The 19,526-nt window shown below is 36.4% G+C and overlaps 1 protein-coding gene across 1 annotated transcript; it reads left to right on the top strand.

Annotated features, from left to right (window-relative positions):
- Positions 1–1,185: 1,185 nt before the first annotated feature.
- On the top strand, positions 1,186–18,377 carry cdc40 (cell division cycle 40 homolog (S. cerevisiae)). The gene is made up of 15 exons (XM_047387260.1): positions 1,186–1,414; positions 1,802–1,888; positions 4,833–4,962; positions 5,051–5,137; positions 5,252–5,391; positions 5,823–5,919; positions 6,266–6,405; positions 7,073–7,147; positions 8,659–8,704; positions 10,108–10,209; positions 11,129–11,244; positions 12,159–12,292; positions 13,791–13,867; positions 17,119–17,263; positions 17,829–18,377. The coding sequence occupies exons 1-15, from the start codon at positions 1,223–1,225 to the stop codon at positions 18,004–18,006; spliced, it is 1,746 nt and encodes a 581-aa protein (XP_047243216.1). The 5' UTR covers positions 1,186–1,222; the 3' UTR covers positions 18,007–18,377.
- Positions 18,378–19,526: the final 1,149 nt, after the last annotated feature.

Here is a 19,526-nt window from a genome sequence, read left to right as displayed (position 1 = left end):
AAAAAAAAAAAAAACATTTTATTATGGACCAATGTGTGTCTTTTGTGGAAGTGAAGTTAATGCGAAATCAACAAATAAATAATGAGTTTGATCAACTTCAGCAATGTTCAAGAATGACCCCATCAAAAAGGTGTGCAGCCGTTTTTTGTTTGTTTTTACAGTTATGATAACAAAAGGATTTAAGGATTTGACTAGATGTTCCTACTTACTATTTAAACTTATATACACTTAAGTGTGTCAGGAAATACTATCATTTAGGATTTTAACAAAAACAATAACAAATGTAGCAAATTGCAATTAACAAGGAAAAATGGGAAGACTTTTAACAGTAAGTGGGATTAAATAATTGTATACTTTTCCCCAGTCGTTTTTAAAAATGTCATTCACAAATATAACGATTGTGAGGATGCATATTATTATTTTTCTGTATTGTTTTGACATGTCCAAAGTGAAAAAGAAAGTCAAACAAAAATTGTGCATATTTTGCTAGTTAACACTAGCAACTTTATCTTAATATTTCATTTAAATGATCAAACATAAAATTGTAGAACTCACTGCATATTGTCTTATTGAGAACAATCTGGTCACAAATAGGGATTTATAATTTTACATCTAAAATCCTCAAAAAGCTTTGAGGACTACTTAGCCAATTTGAGGACTTCGATACTTTGAGTCCCAAGGTGAAACACAGTTTCACAGGGCCCTCTGCCAGACAGAACTTGGAGGTTATTGTTTTTCACTTCTGCAATCAGTTGTGTACTTTGATTCATATTTGCGATCCTCCCCAAGTCACTGTTTGTTTCTTCTACAATAAGATTGTGGTTACAGCTGTGAATGTTTGCAGTTTCTTGAAGTGAATGGACTGATACTGGTGTTATAAAATTGTAGGTGTAGCAGTTTCTATATCCTGGCTGGGGGTTCAAGTCCTTGGCTGGTATTAAAAGCACACTGTATGCATGTTCCTCACAATGAAATCTTTCCAGACAATTGTGGATTCAACAACGGTAGTAAAACTCTTAACATATTTCACTTTCATTGCTTTTATGAATGAATACAACTACTTCTTATTTTATACTTTTTAATTTGGGCAAATTGTTATAACAGAATCAAATGATTATCCTGTTTCTGGGAATTAAGCATAACGTTTCATTTTTGCTCGGATTCTTTGTTTCTTTTAGCGGATGTCCCGCCCCCTGCTTCCGGTTACTTCACAACATCCAACATGTCTGCCGCCATAACTTCCCTCGCTTCGTACGGGAGTGATTCCGACTCCGAAAACGAGTCAGAATCCAGTACCAGTACCGAAAAAGTTGACCCGGCTGATTCGGATGCCACGGCTCACCTTAAACCTTTGCAGCGCGGACACACAATGTCGTTGGCTGTTCTTAATTCTGCACCGGAGGTCGCTGTTAAGGTAAGCTAAGTGACGCAGGCTAGCTAACGTTAGCTTGACGTTGAAGTTGAATTTAGTTTTTTTTTTTTATTGTTATACAACCTGTTTCATCTACTAAATGGAAAATACAACTCATCAGTCATTGTTTTTTAGTTTGCTAGTGCTGCTTTTAATTTTGCAAACGGGATTCTCTTCGTGTTATACGATAGCATGAACTAAAGTGGGAGAGGTGGTTAGTCCTAATTGTTGTCAAAGTATAGAACAACCTCAAACTTATGATATGCATCTTTCTAATTTCATTAGCTTAGTAATTGGTAACCCTGTGAAATCTGTTGTCAAGTACCAGATACTGTGGCTGTCAGGGATATTTCTTTACCGGTTGACTAATTATTTATGTCTCCATGTCAGGAGGCTGTTGAGACTGGCATACACTTGGACCCTTCACTGAAAGAAGTCGCTTTTAACCCAACATATGAAACAATGTTTGCACCTGAGGTAAGTATTTTAAATTGCTAACACATCCTCAAAAATACTACAGATATCGATTTAGTAGACTAAATAGTGAGAAAAGTGACATCTTTGGGATGATGATGTAAAGCGACAGTGCTGCAAGTTGTACATGCAAGCTAATATGTTGGCACGTATTGACGTTAAAGTGGCTCTTTTTCAAGCTTACTGTATCTCTTTTTCTATAATTCACTAGTGGTGTAATTACAGTAAAGCCATAATGAAAAAAATGCAGGTGGCTTTTCAGGATGCATTGAGAATCTTCCTTAGACTTCAAAGATGAACATCTGGAGGTCAAATGTTTCATGAGTAATGTCCCAACTTTTCATGTCTTACGAAGGAACTATATGTGTAAATTTAACTGCTGTTTGAACTTGTAAAAACAAAAATCAATAGTAAGAGCCTTTGACTGTTGTAATACAAGGTATATGTTAAGCTTCTATAAACACTGAAACTAGTTTCTTGATATTTTGATAGTTTTGTCTGCTTGAAGGTGGATGTTTAAATGTCTGTGTTTTTTTGTTTTTTTCAATGATATGGACAAATTTTATCTGAACAAGATTCTAAAATGCCTTACAAAAGGTATTCACACATTTTGAAACAATACAAACATAAATTTCAGTTGATTTTATTAGGTCAATCAACTTAGAGTAGTTCATAATTGTGCAATTGAAAGGAAAATGACACTTTTTTTTTTTTTTTACTGTTTTGAAAAGAAAAAACAGAAATTTCGGCATGGATATGTATTTAGCCTCCTTAACTTTGATACCCATAAATAAAATCCAGTGCCAGTTGTACAAACAGTTGCCATTTGAAAAATTACACAATCAGTAAAAGCAGTCTACATTTCATTAAAAAAAACAGACTAGTGGACAATGTATTGTTTTCCTTTTACCTAATGATTATTAAAATAAATTTGAGCACGTGTTACACTGTGACAATGTAAAAGATTTAAGGGATATGAAAACTTATTCAAATCAGGGTTTATGAATGTTTCAAACTTTTTTGGGCAATAAAGCCACCTTAAAATGTCAACCACTCTGCTATACTAAAGGTGTAATGTCATTCTCATATGGCCTTGGTATGTTTATGTATACTTCACAAAAGCAATGTCTTCTCCTGCAGGTACTGTTTCAGAAAATATTTCTATATTTTGATGTATAATTTGACCCAAAATTGATACTATACTCATATTTTCTCATTTAAGACTAATAAAGCATTGTTGAAGTTATAGTTTTTTTTTCACACACCCTTAGTGTGACGTTTCAGTTTTGTGCTGATACTTTGTCAAAATTTCTGTATTTTGTTTCAGTAACAATTGGAGTGTTATTTAAGTTGATAAGACTCTAGCATTGCCTTTTTACACACTTAATGTTGTAGTATATGTAATCTCATCTTTAGCTAAGTCAGGTAGCACATTTTTTGACATGATGAAAAATTCATAGACATCACACATTGAAAATATCCAGTACTTGTTTGCCTTAAGTTCTAATTAAATGTGTTAAAGCAAACACCTGATAGTAACATCACTTAATGTCATGCTACTCTATGCAGATGCTCTGTCTGCACTGATGAAGATTCAATCACCTAAGCATTCTGGCTGCAAGACGTTGCTTCAGTGGCATGACAGTCTGACCTAAGTCTTATTAATTCAGCTAATAATTATTTGACTACTGGTCAGGTGATAATCAAATACTGGAAAAATAATTAGATGATATAGTTCAATGTACATTTGACATAATGCATCCCACTCTAGAAACAGCGAAAAACATGGTGTTCCATATAAAAGACCCATATAAAGTGTGTATTTAGGGATGCCAACATATGTGGCTAGATGAATACCGTCAAGCCGCTAAACAACTCTTGACAGCTCATGAGGTGTGCCTAATCATAGCATGATTTTATTTTTTTTGCTACTGTTCTTTTCCTTTTATTGGTTATTTGATGAAGCTTCAATCACAAGTCAAGATTCATTTTTTTTTTGTCATTGTGGTAAATGAGCACCTTCTGTCAGAGCAGCAGTGGATGCAGAGGCGATGCAAATTTGCATGTTCAGAAACGGTGCATATTAAATCAGGCCAACGTGCTGAGCTTTGCCCTAACCACTTTGAATTATAATAATATTTTCTATCAAACAAATTAGTTCCATTGCTGCGCTTTGAACAAAGATTAGGTTAGAGCTTATTTTTGTTCTTTAAAGCAAGATATTTTTGAAAAAAAGAGATGCAAATAAAACTTGACTGGTGCTTGAAAACCAATTGGTCAGAAACTTAAATAAAATCTTTTTTAAATCAGTGAAAGCACTATGCTAAGTGCTATGAAGTTCAACTGACAACATTTCTTTCTCGTTAATTAAGGAAGAATACACAATTTTTGTTATTTTAAGTATCAGTGATGTGTTTAAAATGAATTCATACTAAACAGCACAAGAGATTTAAGAAGCTATTCAGAATTAAGCTGTATTTTCAAGGGCATGTAAAGACAGGTCTGCAGTAGGGTAAGCTGTGAGAGAGCACAACTTTCATTAGGTAGCAGGAAGGCTGGATGTCTTGCTAGCCACACTTACCTCACTTATTGTTAATATAAGATGCTAAAGACAGTTAAAAATGTCAACTCTGTAAACATTTTGTCTTTGTTTTAAAGTATTAGTAAAGCCCTGTATTACAGCAGGTACTCTCTCACACAGTAGCCCAACCTCTGCTCTACTCCTAACACCAATATGTCATGACAGCACAAGGCCTGAAGGCTAGAAAAAACATATTATCAGTGCTGTTATTATATTGTAGTCTAAAATCCGTATCAACAGGTCAAATGTTTTCCAAAATCTGAAAATGGAAATTGTCCACAAAACTAACTAGTGAATTTGTGCCAAACATTTTGATTGAAGTTTATTTTTTGTCTTCAGAATAATTGTTGGCTTGTTTAATTTTAGTTTGGGCCGATGAACCCTTATAAGTCCCAGCAGATGGCCGCCCCCAGGAACATGCTGTCTGGCTATGCAGAACCTGCCCACGTCAATGATTTTATGTTTGAACAGCAAAGGAGGACCTTCTCTTCTTATGGTAAAGTCATCTTTTTCCTCTGTAGTAGCGAGCGCACCAACATTTCTTTCAGCTATAGTGACAACAATGTTCTTTTTTCTGCTTGTAGGTTATGCTTTAGATCCTTCTGTTGACACGCACGAAGCATCTTCTTGCAGCTATATTGGTGCCGTGGATGAAGCTGAAAAAAACAAAGGTATGCATTAATAATGACAAAGTTTTACATTGGTTGTTTAGTAACTTTAATGTATTGATTATCTATATTATTAAACAATGATGATAACTTTGATGTGAACCTTTCTTCTTTCAGGACTGACCGTCTTTGAAAGTGGTCAGAAGAAGCCAGAGAAGAGAAAGAAGATCAAAGGTGGGGATGCAGGAGAAATCGACAACTTCCTGGGGCCGTGGGCGAAATATATAGACGAGAAAGATGTGGCCAAACCATCAGAGGTGACAAACTGTTTTATCTACTGGATAACGCGTTAATGAATTCTGGTAGCTGACTTACAGTCATTAAATGCTTTATATGATAGCAAAGCAGATATACAATCAGTCATAAATATTAATTTATTTTAGACTCTTTAAATTGTAATTATCCAACAGATTGACTGCATTTATTTTTTTATGATCGTCCAACAGCAGCTTTTCTGCCACTACTGAAATAATATAGGAGAGGCATATGTATATGCCTCTATATCCAGTTTAATGTATTTTTGTATATTGGAATTTGTGACTCCATTCGCCCACACAGCCATATTAAAGATCTCATAATCGGGCATTTGTTTGAGATTAAACTGATTTCGCTTTGCAGAGCCTGTCTTCATAATTATAGAAATATGGTTATTGCTGGGTCGTTTCCTCATAATAATTTTATTGTACAGGAAGAGCAGAAGGAGCTTGATGAGATCATTGCTAAAAGGCAGAAGAAGGGAAGGAATGAAGAAGAGGCTCCAGGAGAAGAGAAGACTATTCTCCATGGTATTAAGATGCTTTTATGTTTTCAACGGCATGTAGTGAAATTAATCAAAAATAGCTTTTCTTATTCCAAGTTGGAAATTAGATTTTGTCCATACCTCAGCTTCTCACTAACTAAAAAGGTAGAACAATATTTCTGTTTAAAGTTATTCTCATTCATGTTGTTAGATCTGATTTATTGTTGGGATATTTGTCATGACAGTGTAGTCAAAAAACTAAATCCTTTTAAAGCTTCAAAGGTAAGGAAAGGTAAAATGGCCTTAATGCCAATTGAAGAAAAAAAAAATGTTTACCAAAATCTTAAATGTGCTTTTAAATATCACATTTTCTCTTTTTGTCCTGTCTGCAGTCAAAGACATGTATGACTACCAGGGCAGGTCGTACCTCCATGTTCCACAGGATGTGGGCGTCAACTTGCGTTCTGCAGATGCTCCAGATAAGTGTTACCTGCCGAAGAAACAGATTCATGTCTGGTCTGGACACACTAAGGTGAGTGGAAATGGGAATCATGGCGGTTATGTGCTAATGAAGTAACCTCAATATGATATTTGTTGATATTAACATCTGTTATTTCTATTGTTTCTTTCTTTGAAAATTTGAAATGCCCTAAAGTGTTTAGTCACTAGAGTTTTGTGACACTTTTTGAATAGTTGTTTTTGGAAAAAATATTTTACCTTGAAATAAATTGGTGGAAAACACTATTAGAAATAAAGTTTGCTCTGCAAGTTGCTGTATGTCCTTGGCACATTATGGCTCATCTGATGAGACCAAAAAAAGAGGTTTAATAGCTCATCCAAACAATGGAAGGTTGTATTAAATTAGCACACGTCTATGCAGGTTAAACACAAACAACTGAAATGTTATACAGTGTCTTCAGTTAGCAGATGGCTATATACAGGTGTAGTATGTTACTGTATGCAGGTGTAAAGTGTAATTCTACATTAGCAACCTTTAACCTCTTAAAAAGCCAGGTCACCAGGTCAAAAGATGTACAACAAAACCTACATGTTTTAAGCTGTCACACCTAAAATCTTGTCAAAAAACAAAACAGCCTTTTGCTATTGTAATTTTAAGATATTGGTATTGAAAAATACTATCATAATAAACAGATAAATGAAATAAATTCATGTTTTGTGTGTCTGTGTTTATTTTCCAGGGTGTCAGCGCTATCCGATTATATCCCAGCTCTGGTCATCTTCTGCTCTCCTGCTCCATGGACTGCAAGATCAAGGTATATTATCAAATTATCTAATAACAGTAGAAGGACACTGTTTGAGCACAGACGGTTCTCTCAAGATAATAGATATTAATAAGTTTACTCTTTCACCATGGTGGCTGCTAATGTTTACAGAATAGCTTGCATGTACAGAATTGAAGACCTGGTGCTCTAAGATTGTATAACCCTGTTGGACCAAATGTAACATTTACAGTTATTCTGGTTTCTTATGAAGTTGTACAAAGTCTAGAGTTTAATTTGATTATTTTTCAAGTCTGCATAAGTTTGGAAAACAGAAAATTTTAAAAATGAAGAAAAAAAAAGATTTCCTGACTTATCGTATTTCATTAACTTAAAGATTAAAATCTGAATTTCCTGAAAATCTAAGGGCTTTTTACACAGATTTTTATTTAGGTTATGACCTCTAGTTTTGGTTTGCTAGATCACAACCTTAGGTTTTGGCCATCCTAACGATCATTTTGGTTTTTGAGTTACTGGGGTTTTCTTTTTTTTTTTTTTGGTTTTCAGGAAGCGCACAATAAATCCAAAGTAAATGTGCTTTGATCCAAATGGCAATAAAAACTTATTGTATTCTGATAAACACGCATTTATTCGAAAACCAAAACAAGGGCCATGTCACAGCTTTTTTTTTTTTGGCCTTCTCGGTTTTAAGCTGTCCCAAGGTTTTTGAACAGGTTTCAGTTTTGCATTAAAACGTCTGCTTTTTGGATTTTTGTAAAATGGAGGAATTACTGATCACAAACTATCATTTAAAAGATCTGCATTTAATTTAGAATAAACCAGTTAAGGTTTTTCAGTATTATAGAATTTCACTTATCCAAAGCTGTCCAGATAGACTTTTACTATGACAACAATGTCATTTTAAACAGGTGGAAAAATCTAAAATATTAAGCTTGAAAAAGTATGGAATTTTGTTATGTAATGGAATATGGAAAAATTGTAGGAACCCTGGATATCTATATGTTTTCAGGTAGTATGTGCTGCTAGGATTTTCATAACAGAGAAAAACCAGTCAGTCTGCCAGGAATCTGAATGTGGTTATTGTCCCTTGACAATTGATGATTAGCAAGTCAAATACTAAAAAATGTCTTTTCTTTGTGAATGCATCAAAACTACAAATTTTCACCCTTTTGATCCAAAACCACAATAAACAGCTTGTCTTTTAGCACTTTTTTGGTTTAATAAGAATCAGATAAAAATCAGGAACTTAGATGTACAAATTGGGTTAATCTAGTGATTGCTTTATTTTCTTTTGGATTAAAAATTCCAACCTTTATCAACAAACATGCAGGACATCTTTTTCTTATAAGGTATAGTCCCTGGAAAAAATGGGGAATTGGTTGAACTTCAGTCCACAAAGAAAACCAGAATTTGGTATCATCCATGATCAGTGTGTATGATTATTTTCGCCGACTGTTCTGGTCAGTACACAGTTGCACAAGTACGCTCAGCATTGAACACATCATTGCCCTGTGTTGATCAGATCATGTCTAATTTCTCTATAGCTGTGGGAGGTGTATGGAGAGAGGAGGTGTCTTCGTACATTTATTGGTAAGTAAGCAAAGTTTCTCTCCTGCATTTAAAATTAAATCTATATGTTTATTTTAAATTAAAAAACTTATGATGTGATACATCTTTTTTTTTTTTTTTTGTAACGTTGAGCCTTATGTCACCTAACATAATGTTCCTGAACAACAGCTTGTCATCTGCAAACATGCTGACAGGAAACATGCTGAAGTTCTGAATGGCTTTAGCCTTTTTTAAAACTATGCAACAGTGACAGACTATGAACTCAGCATAGCTGAAACATTAACGTCTGCTGACCACTGACAGAGACTTTGTGTTTTAAATTCCGTTGCACATGCAGAGAGATATTATATTATTCCATGAGGTTTGAGTGTTTTTAGGCTAATGCATGCAGGACACTTTGCTACTCCTCCCTGACATCACAGTGTCAGAATAGAGATTGTTTGCAGCTATGGTTCTGCTTGTCAGCTCCTCCATAGAACATGCATAATTCAGCAGCCCAGGGGCTGAAGGGAACGAGAGACAAGGGAGGGCACAATATATGGATAGGCGGCGTTGGAGGGGGAGAGGAATCCCAGTTAGGAATGGATGAAATAACAAGAGTCTACATGTGAGGGCTGTAAGGAGAAGCAGGTTGAAATAAAACTTTATATATATTTTTTTGTCTGATCTAGTTTTAAAAGTATTTGGTTTTGTCGTTGTGAGAATATAAACTTAGCTGTTGCTGAACTCTCTATTTTATTATATTTTCTTTGTATATCAAAGTCATATTTTTCTGAGGCATTGGTTGGGATCACCAAACCCGAAGGATCACTTAGTAAAACAGGGAAGTGCGAGGGTTGAAGTGTAGGAAAATTCATGAATATCAATCAGTGATATATTCATATTTTAATTCAGCGTGGGACACAAGGGATATTTGCTTACTTGTGTGACCCGTTTTCAGTGGTAGTAATGTGCATTTCTGCACACACATCAAGGCTTTCTGTCGCGGTCGTGTTGTCTCTGGCCTGGTTAGAGGAAGCGTGCAGATAGGTGCTTAGCCTCAGTGGGCTCAGCTATCACTGTGGAAACAGCATACCTCTGATAAAAGCTGGTTTTAACAAGGGAGACATCTGCAAACACTGAGACTACAGGGATCTTGAATCACCTTTCTTTGTGAGGAAGAGCCAGACAGTTGAAGACGGGGGTTTGGAAGAGAATAAAGTGTGAATACATAGTTATAGCTTTTAGTCTTTCCTTATCAGACTCTGCTAAACGTTTTTCCCCTTCATTTTCCACATGTGGAATCATCTTTCTTTCTGAACATTTCCACTATGAAAAAAGTCAGCTGACGCAGAGTTAGCACTGTTTGTGTTGAATGCAAAAAGATTATTTTAATGCTTTGGTTGTGTGCTGATAATAATTTCGTCGATGTTATTGTGTGTTAGGTCACAGCAAAGCAGTGCGAGACATTTGCTTCAACAACAGTGGAACCCAGTTCCTCAGCGCTGCATATGACCGCTATCTTAAACTGTGGGACTCTGAGACAGGTAGGCTGTGGTCTTAAACCTCTGCACACTTTTTTGCTGTTGTCCCCAAGGTGTCCTTAGGAGTGAATGGGTGTGTGCTTGAGTGAGTACACAGTTGCTTGCTCTGTGTGTGTCTTTGTGTTGCGCTGTGATGGACTGGACACCTATCCAGGGTGTATCCTGCCTCTCATGATTAATTCGATTCATTGTTTCAGCCCTAATTTTTTTGTATTTCTGTGTTTAAAAGAACAGGTTAATTGCCTTCATAATGGAGTATTTGAAAAAAATGACAAATTTAATGGAAGTTAAAATATCAAAGTTTTTTTAAGATTTCCAAATAGTAAATAAACATTCTCAGACATCAATCTTTTTGTCTAATATTTATTACCCACCGTCATGTTTTGTGGGTGTTGACAGACATTTTTTTTTTTTTTAATGCTTTTTGTTACCTTTTTTACCTTTTTTTAGACTGAGTCTGGATTCTCCCAAACAACTACATTTGTTCCTCTGTGTGAAATGGAGCTTTTTCTTTACATCTTCCCTCACTGTTCTGTTGAAATCTATTGCCACCCCTTTAGGCTTAATGAGACTTCTCCAGCAGAGGGCAGAAATGAGTTAAATCCCCCACTTGTTGATAACACTGAGAGCTGAATTATACTAATGTTGCAGTTAGATTTGGGGAAAAGTCACCACAACCATTTTGTATTCCTTGCATATGTGGCAGTATCTTCCTTGCTGAAAGAACTCAAGAAAACAGCATTTTCTGTTTTACTGCAAACTTGTCATTCCCCGTGGGGATCGAGCTACACAGCATTAAAAGTTGCAGACTGTGTTTCTTAAATTGAAGACAGCTTCAATGTGCCTTGCTGGAAAAAGATAAAAAGAAGAAACAATGGATTTTTTTGGAACCCTGACTTTCAATTTGGTTTGCTCTCCACAGGCCAGTGTATCTCTCGCTTCACAAACAGGAAGGTACCATACTGCGTCAAGTTCAATCCGGATGAGGAAAAACAGAATCTTTTTGTGGCCGGGATGTCGGATAAGAAGATCGTTCAGGTAAAGCACAGCGAGCGATCCGCTTGTGTCGGCAGAGCAGATGCACTAAAGTTTCTGTGTTTGCAGCCTGAGTCCACAGGACCATGAAATATACTTCTGTCTCATACTTGGGCACTGGTGTATGTAGCTGTGTGAGAATTGCAAGAGGATCAGTGGCTGACAGGAGTAGAGCAAGTCATTAATCACTGGCAGCACAGGGGTAGTGAAGAGAACAGTGCAATAAATGTAGTGCAACGATCATATCACCAACAGATAAAGGTTTGTGTGGTAGCAACATGCAGGGGACAAATGGAGCGAAAGTTCCGAATTTAGACATTTCTTGCCATCTTATACGAAAAGTTTTTTATTCTTTAAAACTATTAGAGGTGTAAATACAGAATATCAGTATTAACTGCGTTTGTTATCTCAATCGGGGCTAACGTTAAATCATGCAGCTGTCCTCTGGGCTATGAGCACAGATGGCTGCTGGCCCCAAGGGGAGGATTTAAATAAAAAAGCACAAATGAAATTGGACAGAACTGCATACACATTTTTGTTTGTTTTGTTGCCTGGGGGTGGGAGCATCTGTGTGGATATCTTTTTACATTTTAATTAATGCAATGCCATTCTCCAAAAATATCTTAATGTTCAAATCTGAAGCCTTTTGAAGCGTTTGATTGCTAATCGCTGTCATCGCCTCACTCTAGTTTAATAATTTTTCAGCACTGGCACAGATGGAATCTTCTCTCTAAGGGAAAACTCCCACAGCCGTTCATCTGATCCTTTCTTGTCTTGTAAAAACGTGTACTTACACTTTTAGTGTTATTTTATTTTTTCTGGCTATTTATATCATCCTGTTTGTTTAGACTTGTTTGGAATTGGAGTGTTTACTTCCTTTATTTCTGTTTTTCTTTCTGCTTCTGTTTGTGGGACAGTGGGACATAAGGACAGGTGAAGTGGTTCAGGAGTACGATCGCCACCTTGGTGCCGTTAACACCATCACCTTTGTTGACGAAAATCGGCGGTTTGTCAGCACGTCAGACGATAAGAGTTTGCGAGTTTGGGAGTGGTGAGTAAATACTTCATACTAATGGACACCGATACAGTATTTTAGTCTTAAATGCTCTATGTTATAGGGTTTTGGGTTTTTCTGTCTGATTATTATCGTTTCACTCCGTAATGTAACTTTTGAAATAGATCTAGATATAAAAACTATTTAAACAAAAATAAACTTGAATTATTTTAGCAGCTATATTTACAACTAAGGTGGAGGGGTAATGAATATAAAGTGAACAAAACAGTCAGAATGTTTGTTAATCTTAAATGATATGATCATCGAAACATATAGCAGTAGTACCACAATAACATGGTTTCTTGATATTTTGCAACCCTACAGCTAATACTAAAAATTAAGTTTTAGAAAATGATGACATTGCCATGTGACTTATTTATTTATTGGTCTTTTATGACGGTATTGACAGCAATTACCCAGATGTTTCCCCTACAGTCTATACTCGGCAACTGGAACAGAACAAGAGTGTCTCTTTCTCCAAAACCACTTGCTGTGTTTAAACAATGAACAGATGCGCCTGTGTTTGCTTTCGAGTTGAAGTCGCTAGAGTTTTTTTGGTCCTATTTACAATAAGATTAAAATGAAAGCAGAACCATGGTTAATAATAAAAGATGAATACTTTCTGTTGTACCTAAAAGTTTCTATTTTACAGAGATTTTAATTTGTCTGCATCTTGTTTTGAAAGGCCTTGCATAGGTGAAAATCTGCCTTAAAAAATAATAAAAAAAGAGTCTCATCGGTTCATTAGACATAGTGTTATGTTAATAATATTATTTTAATAATGTTCTTAAGGTCTTAAGTCTTAAATTTCATCTCCTACTTACTATTTTATCATCTATATTGTTGAAACTCTGCTTTCATTTAACTCCAGCTGTTGCTCATCACAGTAGGAGACGGATGTAGCTCAGTTTTAACAGATGGCAGGATGAGTTCAGGATTAGTACTCTTAAGCACAGATTTGCTGCAATCATATTGAGAAAGACAGAGGGAGACATTAGTGACACTAGTTTATTTTATTTTTTTTATTTGTCCCCTGACGACCAAGCAAAGCCACATGCGGTCGCAATGACAGATACAAACAATAAAGCGCTGTAAACGTGAAAGATTTTCTTCAACCCAATTAAGATCAAAAGTCAAAGTTGCACATTTCTGGCGAAGCAGAAAAACAGAGTATAAGAGCACTGGCTGCAGTGTGAGAGCAAATAAGAAATTCATAAATAATTGGTTGCTGGTACAGTCACGGTTCAACATCAAAAGCATCTTTCAGATTTCATTCAGTTATTTACATGCTCTAACTGGATGGATAATATTGCTGTTCCACAGCTGCTGTTTTGCTGTCAGTGTTAAGTATTTTTAAGCTCATAAAAAGAACAGCAGTGGTTAACAAACAGGTTTATTAACAGTTTCCCTTTGAGATTATAAAGGCTGAACAGGTTCTCTGGTCCATGTGTTTATTTCGTCTTCATATGGTATCAATGCTTTGTGTCTTTTTCAGGGACATCCCTGTGGACTTCAAGTACATCGCTGAGCCCAGTATGCACTCAATGCCAGCTGTGACATTATCCCCCAATGGTGAGTCGCCTGATTATTGCAAAAAAAAAAAAAAAAAACAACTCAAAAATATCTACGCTGGTTAGATGGAGGACTCAAGGAAACACAAAACTACATTTACCACATTGAAATAGATTCATACTGCCCAATGTTGGTCATTGCTCAGAAGAGTAGAACAACACAAGTTCTGCAGAACAAGATGAATTTATGTGTTGGTATAAACTAAGCCAATCTAAAGGGTGTATGGCCAGCAAGGCTGTTGTGTGTTTTTCTGTATTGTTGGTAAAATAGCTTTCTAACTTTCTCACCACCCACTGAAGCTTCCCACCTTGTTACAACAGTTTGGATTTCTGTAAACATAGGACTCTGTATCTGTTGCAAAACATAATATTTTGCACTCAGGAGGGTCAGAGTTCAAATTTGCGCTCACTGGTAAAGGCTTTTAATTATTCATCTATGTCTGCATTGTCCTGATTGACGGCTAAACCTGTATATGCGTTGAGTGTGGTGTTTTTTGTTTAGTTTTTTTTACTACCTTTTTGTCATCACCAGCCTTTATCAAAAACAATTGTGACATTTTGATCTAAAATAATTGTGAATGATACACTTACATCATTTAGAGATCTGTAAAATTGTAAAAGTGGAAATAAGCACACATTTAGTTCTGTAGGTTGACATTCTTTCTCTGGTTTTCTTCACAAGGTAAATTGAGCCTTTTGTGCATCTTTTTAAATTGTATGGAACCTCTTTTTCTCCATTTTGTCCCTGTGTGATAATATTCAGTTTTGGGGCCCATTCTTGCTGTTTCATTATGGAGGGTTTAGACAAAAGATGGATGCATTGCTCATAACAATGTACCAAACTCCCCTGGGTGGTACGTTAACTTGTACAAATCAAGCTTGACCTTTTCTCTGAGTTTGACTCACTTAGTTTTGATATTTGATAGCTTTCCAAGTCTACTATAGAGTGGAGGCCAAGTACACTCAGTTGGCCCTATTACAGTAACCCAAAGGTGCATTTTATCCTTATAGGATGTGACTTTTAACAAGTTTCACATTGAAACTTTTTGCAGTTTTTAATATTTTACATGGATGTATAAGCCATTCCAGATATTAGCCTCATTCATTAATTTCAGAAACAAAAATCTAAAGCATGTTTTACTGAGAACAAAATACAAAGTATTTAGCTATTGAAGGGTTTTAAATAATTACACCCGTGCTTGTGAGTGTAAATAGTTGGATGAGGTTAAAGCTCAACACCGTCAAATGAAACTTTAAGGTTAGAGACAAGTTTAGCTGCATCAGAACACAGAGATGTTGAGATTAAAGCCTGTGAAGCAGAGTCTCTTTAATTTTAATTTATAGACCAAATAATATTAAAATCAAGCTCATATCTAGCAGTGAAAGCAGGACTTCCACCCATCGTTGTTTGTGAGCAGCACCATTCCAAGGTTAAAGCAAATTCTTTGGATCATTTTGGACTTTGATTTTAGTAAATCCATTCATAAAGTGAAATTCATTTAATATAGATTACACACAAAGTGATATATTTAGCTTTTTAACAGAAAAAAGCTTGCAATATTCACTGTGTGTTATCTGGGGAATATGAGCTTCAGTTTTAATTACTGAAATGAAATACAATGAAATTCTAATTTAGCAAGATACACCTGTAAACCTAGACAACATATTTTCCCAAATATTCTCAATGTCCCAATTGTACCCGTCCACCTAAAGCATCTAAATTACAAACATTTGAAAGTGCTGATAGGAGTTTTACTTTAAAGACAGATCCATGCCTGCTGATTCTCTTCCTCTTTTATTTTTGCAGACATAAGCAGCAAACTGTTTCTCTGGTTTAACTTCATAATTAACATACAGATGTCAGCGTGTAATTGATGTTCCCATTAAAACCGGCCAAGGAAGTGAAGAAGTGCGTCTTTCCAAATGTCAGTCTATTCCTTATGGGCAGATCTATTGAGCCCAGGCATGTTGGAAATTAGTATTATGATTTATGTAGTGCAGGCTTGCTGCTGGCACTGTGTCTCAGTTGTGCTGAATACTGATATTGTCAGATGCTTATTATGAGCAGATCAAGATGTGTGACAAGGGCATTTTGGGTTATACAGATGTTGCACACAAGGATAGATTAAGCTTGTCTTTTCTATTATAATTATTTTTACATAGCTTCCAGTGGGAAAAGAAATGTATTCTGATAGCAGCCCAGTTTTCTAAGGAACGTTAACAGGAATGGACATTCCACTTTATTAATAGTTGTTTTTCAATTAAAAGCTCTGTGTTGAATCCCATCATCTTCAGTTGGGGCCTCACTCAGCTTGTTCTCTCCTCTCCACCTACTCAAATCCCTTCTCGTGTTCTCTTTTTACTCTCTGCCCTGGTTTTGGCCGACATTTGTATTTGTCCCAACATGATTTGCTTTTCCTCAGCTTGCGAATAATGAATGTGTTCTCAGTGAGAAAGCATTCAGTTTTCTCTTACACCTAAATGACACCCAGTCCACCCTCGGCGCCACATCCACAGCCTCTTGTTTTCTGGTGAAAACATAATGTTGTTTTTGCTCTCCTGTACCTATTATTAAAGTAGATATTTCTGGGCTTTTGAACGACCTTTTTTTCGGGAGGAGATGTAACATGCACGCACACATGAACTGGATGTCTTGCTTTCATACCTCCTTTAATAATCATGTTCCTGTTAAGAAGTGCAGTGAGTTGTGTGATGCTTTGAAAGTGATTTACTGCTTCCCTTTGTTGTGTAGTGACTTGAAACTGTTGCCATGTCAAGAGCTGAAACACCTTGTGAAATAGATTATAATTGAACAGCTAATGATGAGAAGGCCTGTCTCATTTTTATTAAATTGCTTCAATCTGTCGAATTTAATGAAGGCAGAATAATGAGTTCATGCCCTTCTTAGAGGATTGTCCTCGTCTTATTTTGAGAGTTTTATACTTGAGGCAAGTTCCTCCTTGTTTTTTCTGCTAAAATGTTTGATTCCTGAATCTCCATCATGGTGGCAGTAGCATAAAAATACAACATCAAAGATCTCAGGGGCTGCTTGTTAAACCTCTGGCTGTACAAAGCCATGCAAATGAGAACTAGTGTGCTAACAGGCAATTTAAAATGTTTTGCTTTAATGTCGCTTCACTTGAAAATAACCATGTTTTGTCTTGTACGGCATTATCTGCACTTATAAACTGTGCCTGGGATAGACAAGTTTAGCCTGTTGTTTACATATACTTTACTGGTTTCTAATTCCAGGTAAATGGCTGGCATGCCAGTCCATGGACAACCAGATTCTCATCTTTGGAGCCCAGAATCGCTTCAGACTAAACAAAAAGAAAATTTTTAAGGGTCACATGGTTGCTGGTTACGCCTGCCAAGTGGACTTCTCCCCAGACATGAGGTAAGTTGTTTTTTGATCGCATGCAGAGGTAGTTTCTCAAGGATCACTAACAACAGTGTTGAGATCATACTGTTTCAAAGCTGCTGAAATTTTCCAATTTAAAATGTCAGAGAAAGTTGTCGTATGGAGCACAGAGTAACTGTCAGCCACCTTTAAGCTGCTGCTCACTTCCATTTAGCTGGCTAAAAGAAGGTTCCTACACTTTTTACTCACACACATCAAAAACATTTTCATATGTTTGATCAATTTTTCTGAGTGCATTAAACACAAATGCTTATGGAACACTGCCTATAGCACTGATTAAGGTAATGCTGTTTTGAAACTCGTTAGCAGCATCTCTGTTAACCATGTAGCCTGACTAGTTAACCAGCTAATATCAGCTTGTAATGCTGTTAGTGTTACTGCATAAAGAGAAAAAAGCAACAAGGTGTGAAATTCTGGGCAAAAAGGGCTTTTATTTAGATACTACTAATAAAATAAATAAAGTGGGTCTATTTGAAAATCAAAATAACAGAGTGTATAGGTAACATAACTATATTAATCAGTGATGTTATTTTTCTCTCAGCTATGTGGTGTCGGGGGACGCAGATGGAAAGCTGAACATCTGGGACTGGAAGACCACCAAGCTCTACCACAGAATCAAGGCTCATGACAAAGTTTGCATCAGTGCTCTGTGGCATCCACATGAAACATCAAAGGTCATCACCTGTGGCTGGGATGGACAGATCAAACTCTGGGACTAAGTCTCATGGCCTCCAGACAAATTATGTGCAGAATTCAATGTTTCATGGACCTTATTAAATAGTTTTGACTTAAAGCCAATAGACTGGTATCCAGTCCTATTGTTAGTGTATTTTTGTATCTTGGCATAAGCACTCAAAATATGTACATATTCTGTCTGTACAAGAGTGAGCATATTGGAAACCTAAACATTGCTATGGCAGAAGAAATCAGGTAGGTTGTCATATGCATTTTAAATTTAGTTTTTTTATTTTTAGCATTGTCCTGTGTAGTAGATTGTTCATTCTTATTCTAAAAAGTTTTTTTTTTTTTATCATCTACACATCATTTTGTGGAAATAAACATTCTATGCATTTCCCTTTTTAGAAAACAACCGTTTTTGAGTGAAACGTGTTCCTTTAGCCATCATTAAACACAATGTCCGGTTAAGAAATAGTGCGTGACGCTAATATACGGTAAGCTGATTGTGTGGAACATTTCATCTTAGTGCTCATAGTTTGAAAAAAAAAAAAAAAACAGCAATTCTGAAATATAGCCAAACCATTTGCTTTACTTTTTCTGGACCTAGAAATTAGACTTGCAAAAATTCTCAGTCACAGCTAACATTGATCGGGCATAACTTTATGACCATGGAAAGGTGCGGTAAATAACACTGATAATGTGTTCATTGTGGTACATGTCAGTGGGAGGGATATACAGTACAGACCAAACGTTTTGACACACCTCATTCAAAGAGTTTTCTTTATTTTCATGACTATGAATATTGTAGCTTCACACTGAAGGCATCAAAACTATGAATTAACACATGTGGAATTATATACTGAACAAAAAAGTGCGAAACAACTGAAAATACAGAGGTTGGACAATGAAATTGAAACACCTGGTTTTGGACCACAATAATTTATTAGTATGGTGTAGGGCCTCCTTTTGCGGCCAATACAGCGTCAATTTGTCTTGGGAATGACATATACAAGTCCTGCACAGTGGTCAGAGGGATTTTAAGCCATTCTTCTTGCAGGATAGTGGCCAGGTCACTACGTGGTACTGGTGGAGGAAAACGTTTCCTGACTCGCTCCTCCAAAACACCCCAAAGTGGCTCAATAATATTTAGATCTGGTGACTGTGCAGGCCATGGGAGATGTTCAACTTCACTTTCTTGTTCATCAAACCAATCTTTCACCAGTCTTGCTGTGTGTATTGGTGCATTGTCATCCTGATACACGGCACCACCTTCAGGATACAATGTTTGAACCATTGGATGCACATGGTCCTCAAGAATGGTTCGGTAGTCCTTGGCAGTGACGCGCCCATCTAGCACAAGTATTGGCCCAAGGGAATGCCATGATATGGCAGCCCAAACCATCACTGATCCACCTCCATGCTTCACTCTGGGCATGCAACAGTCTGGGTGGTACGCTTCTTTGGGGCTTCTCCACACCGTAACTCTCCCGGATGTGGGGAAAACAGTAAAGGTGGACTCATCAGAGAACAATACATGTTTCACATTGTCCACAGCCCAAGA

Source organism: Girardinichthys multiradiatus, chromosome 15 (genome assembly GCF_021462225.1).
Source record: "Girardinichthys multiradiatus isolate DD_20200921_A chromosome 15, DD_fGirMul_XY1, whole genome shotgun sequence".
Classification (NCBI taxonomy): Eukaryota; Metazoa; Chordata; class Actinopteri; order Cyprinodontiformes; family Goodeidae; genus Girardinichthys; species Girardinichthys multiradiatus.
This window is presented reverse-complemented; position numbering and strand designations above follow the sequence as displayed.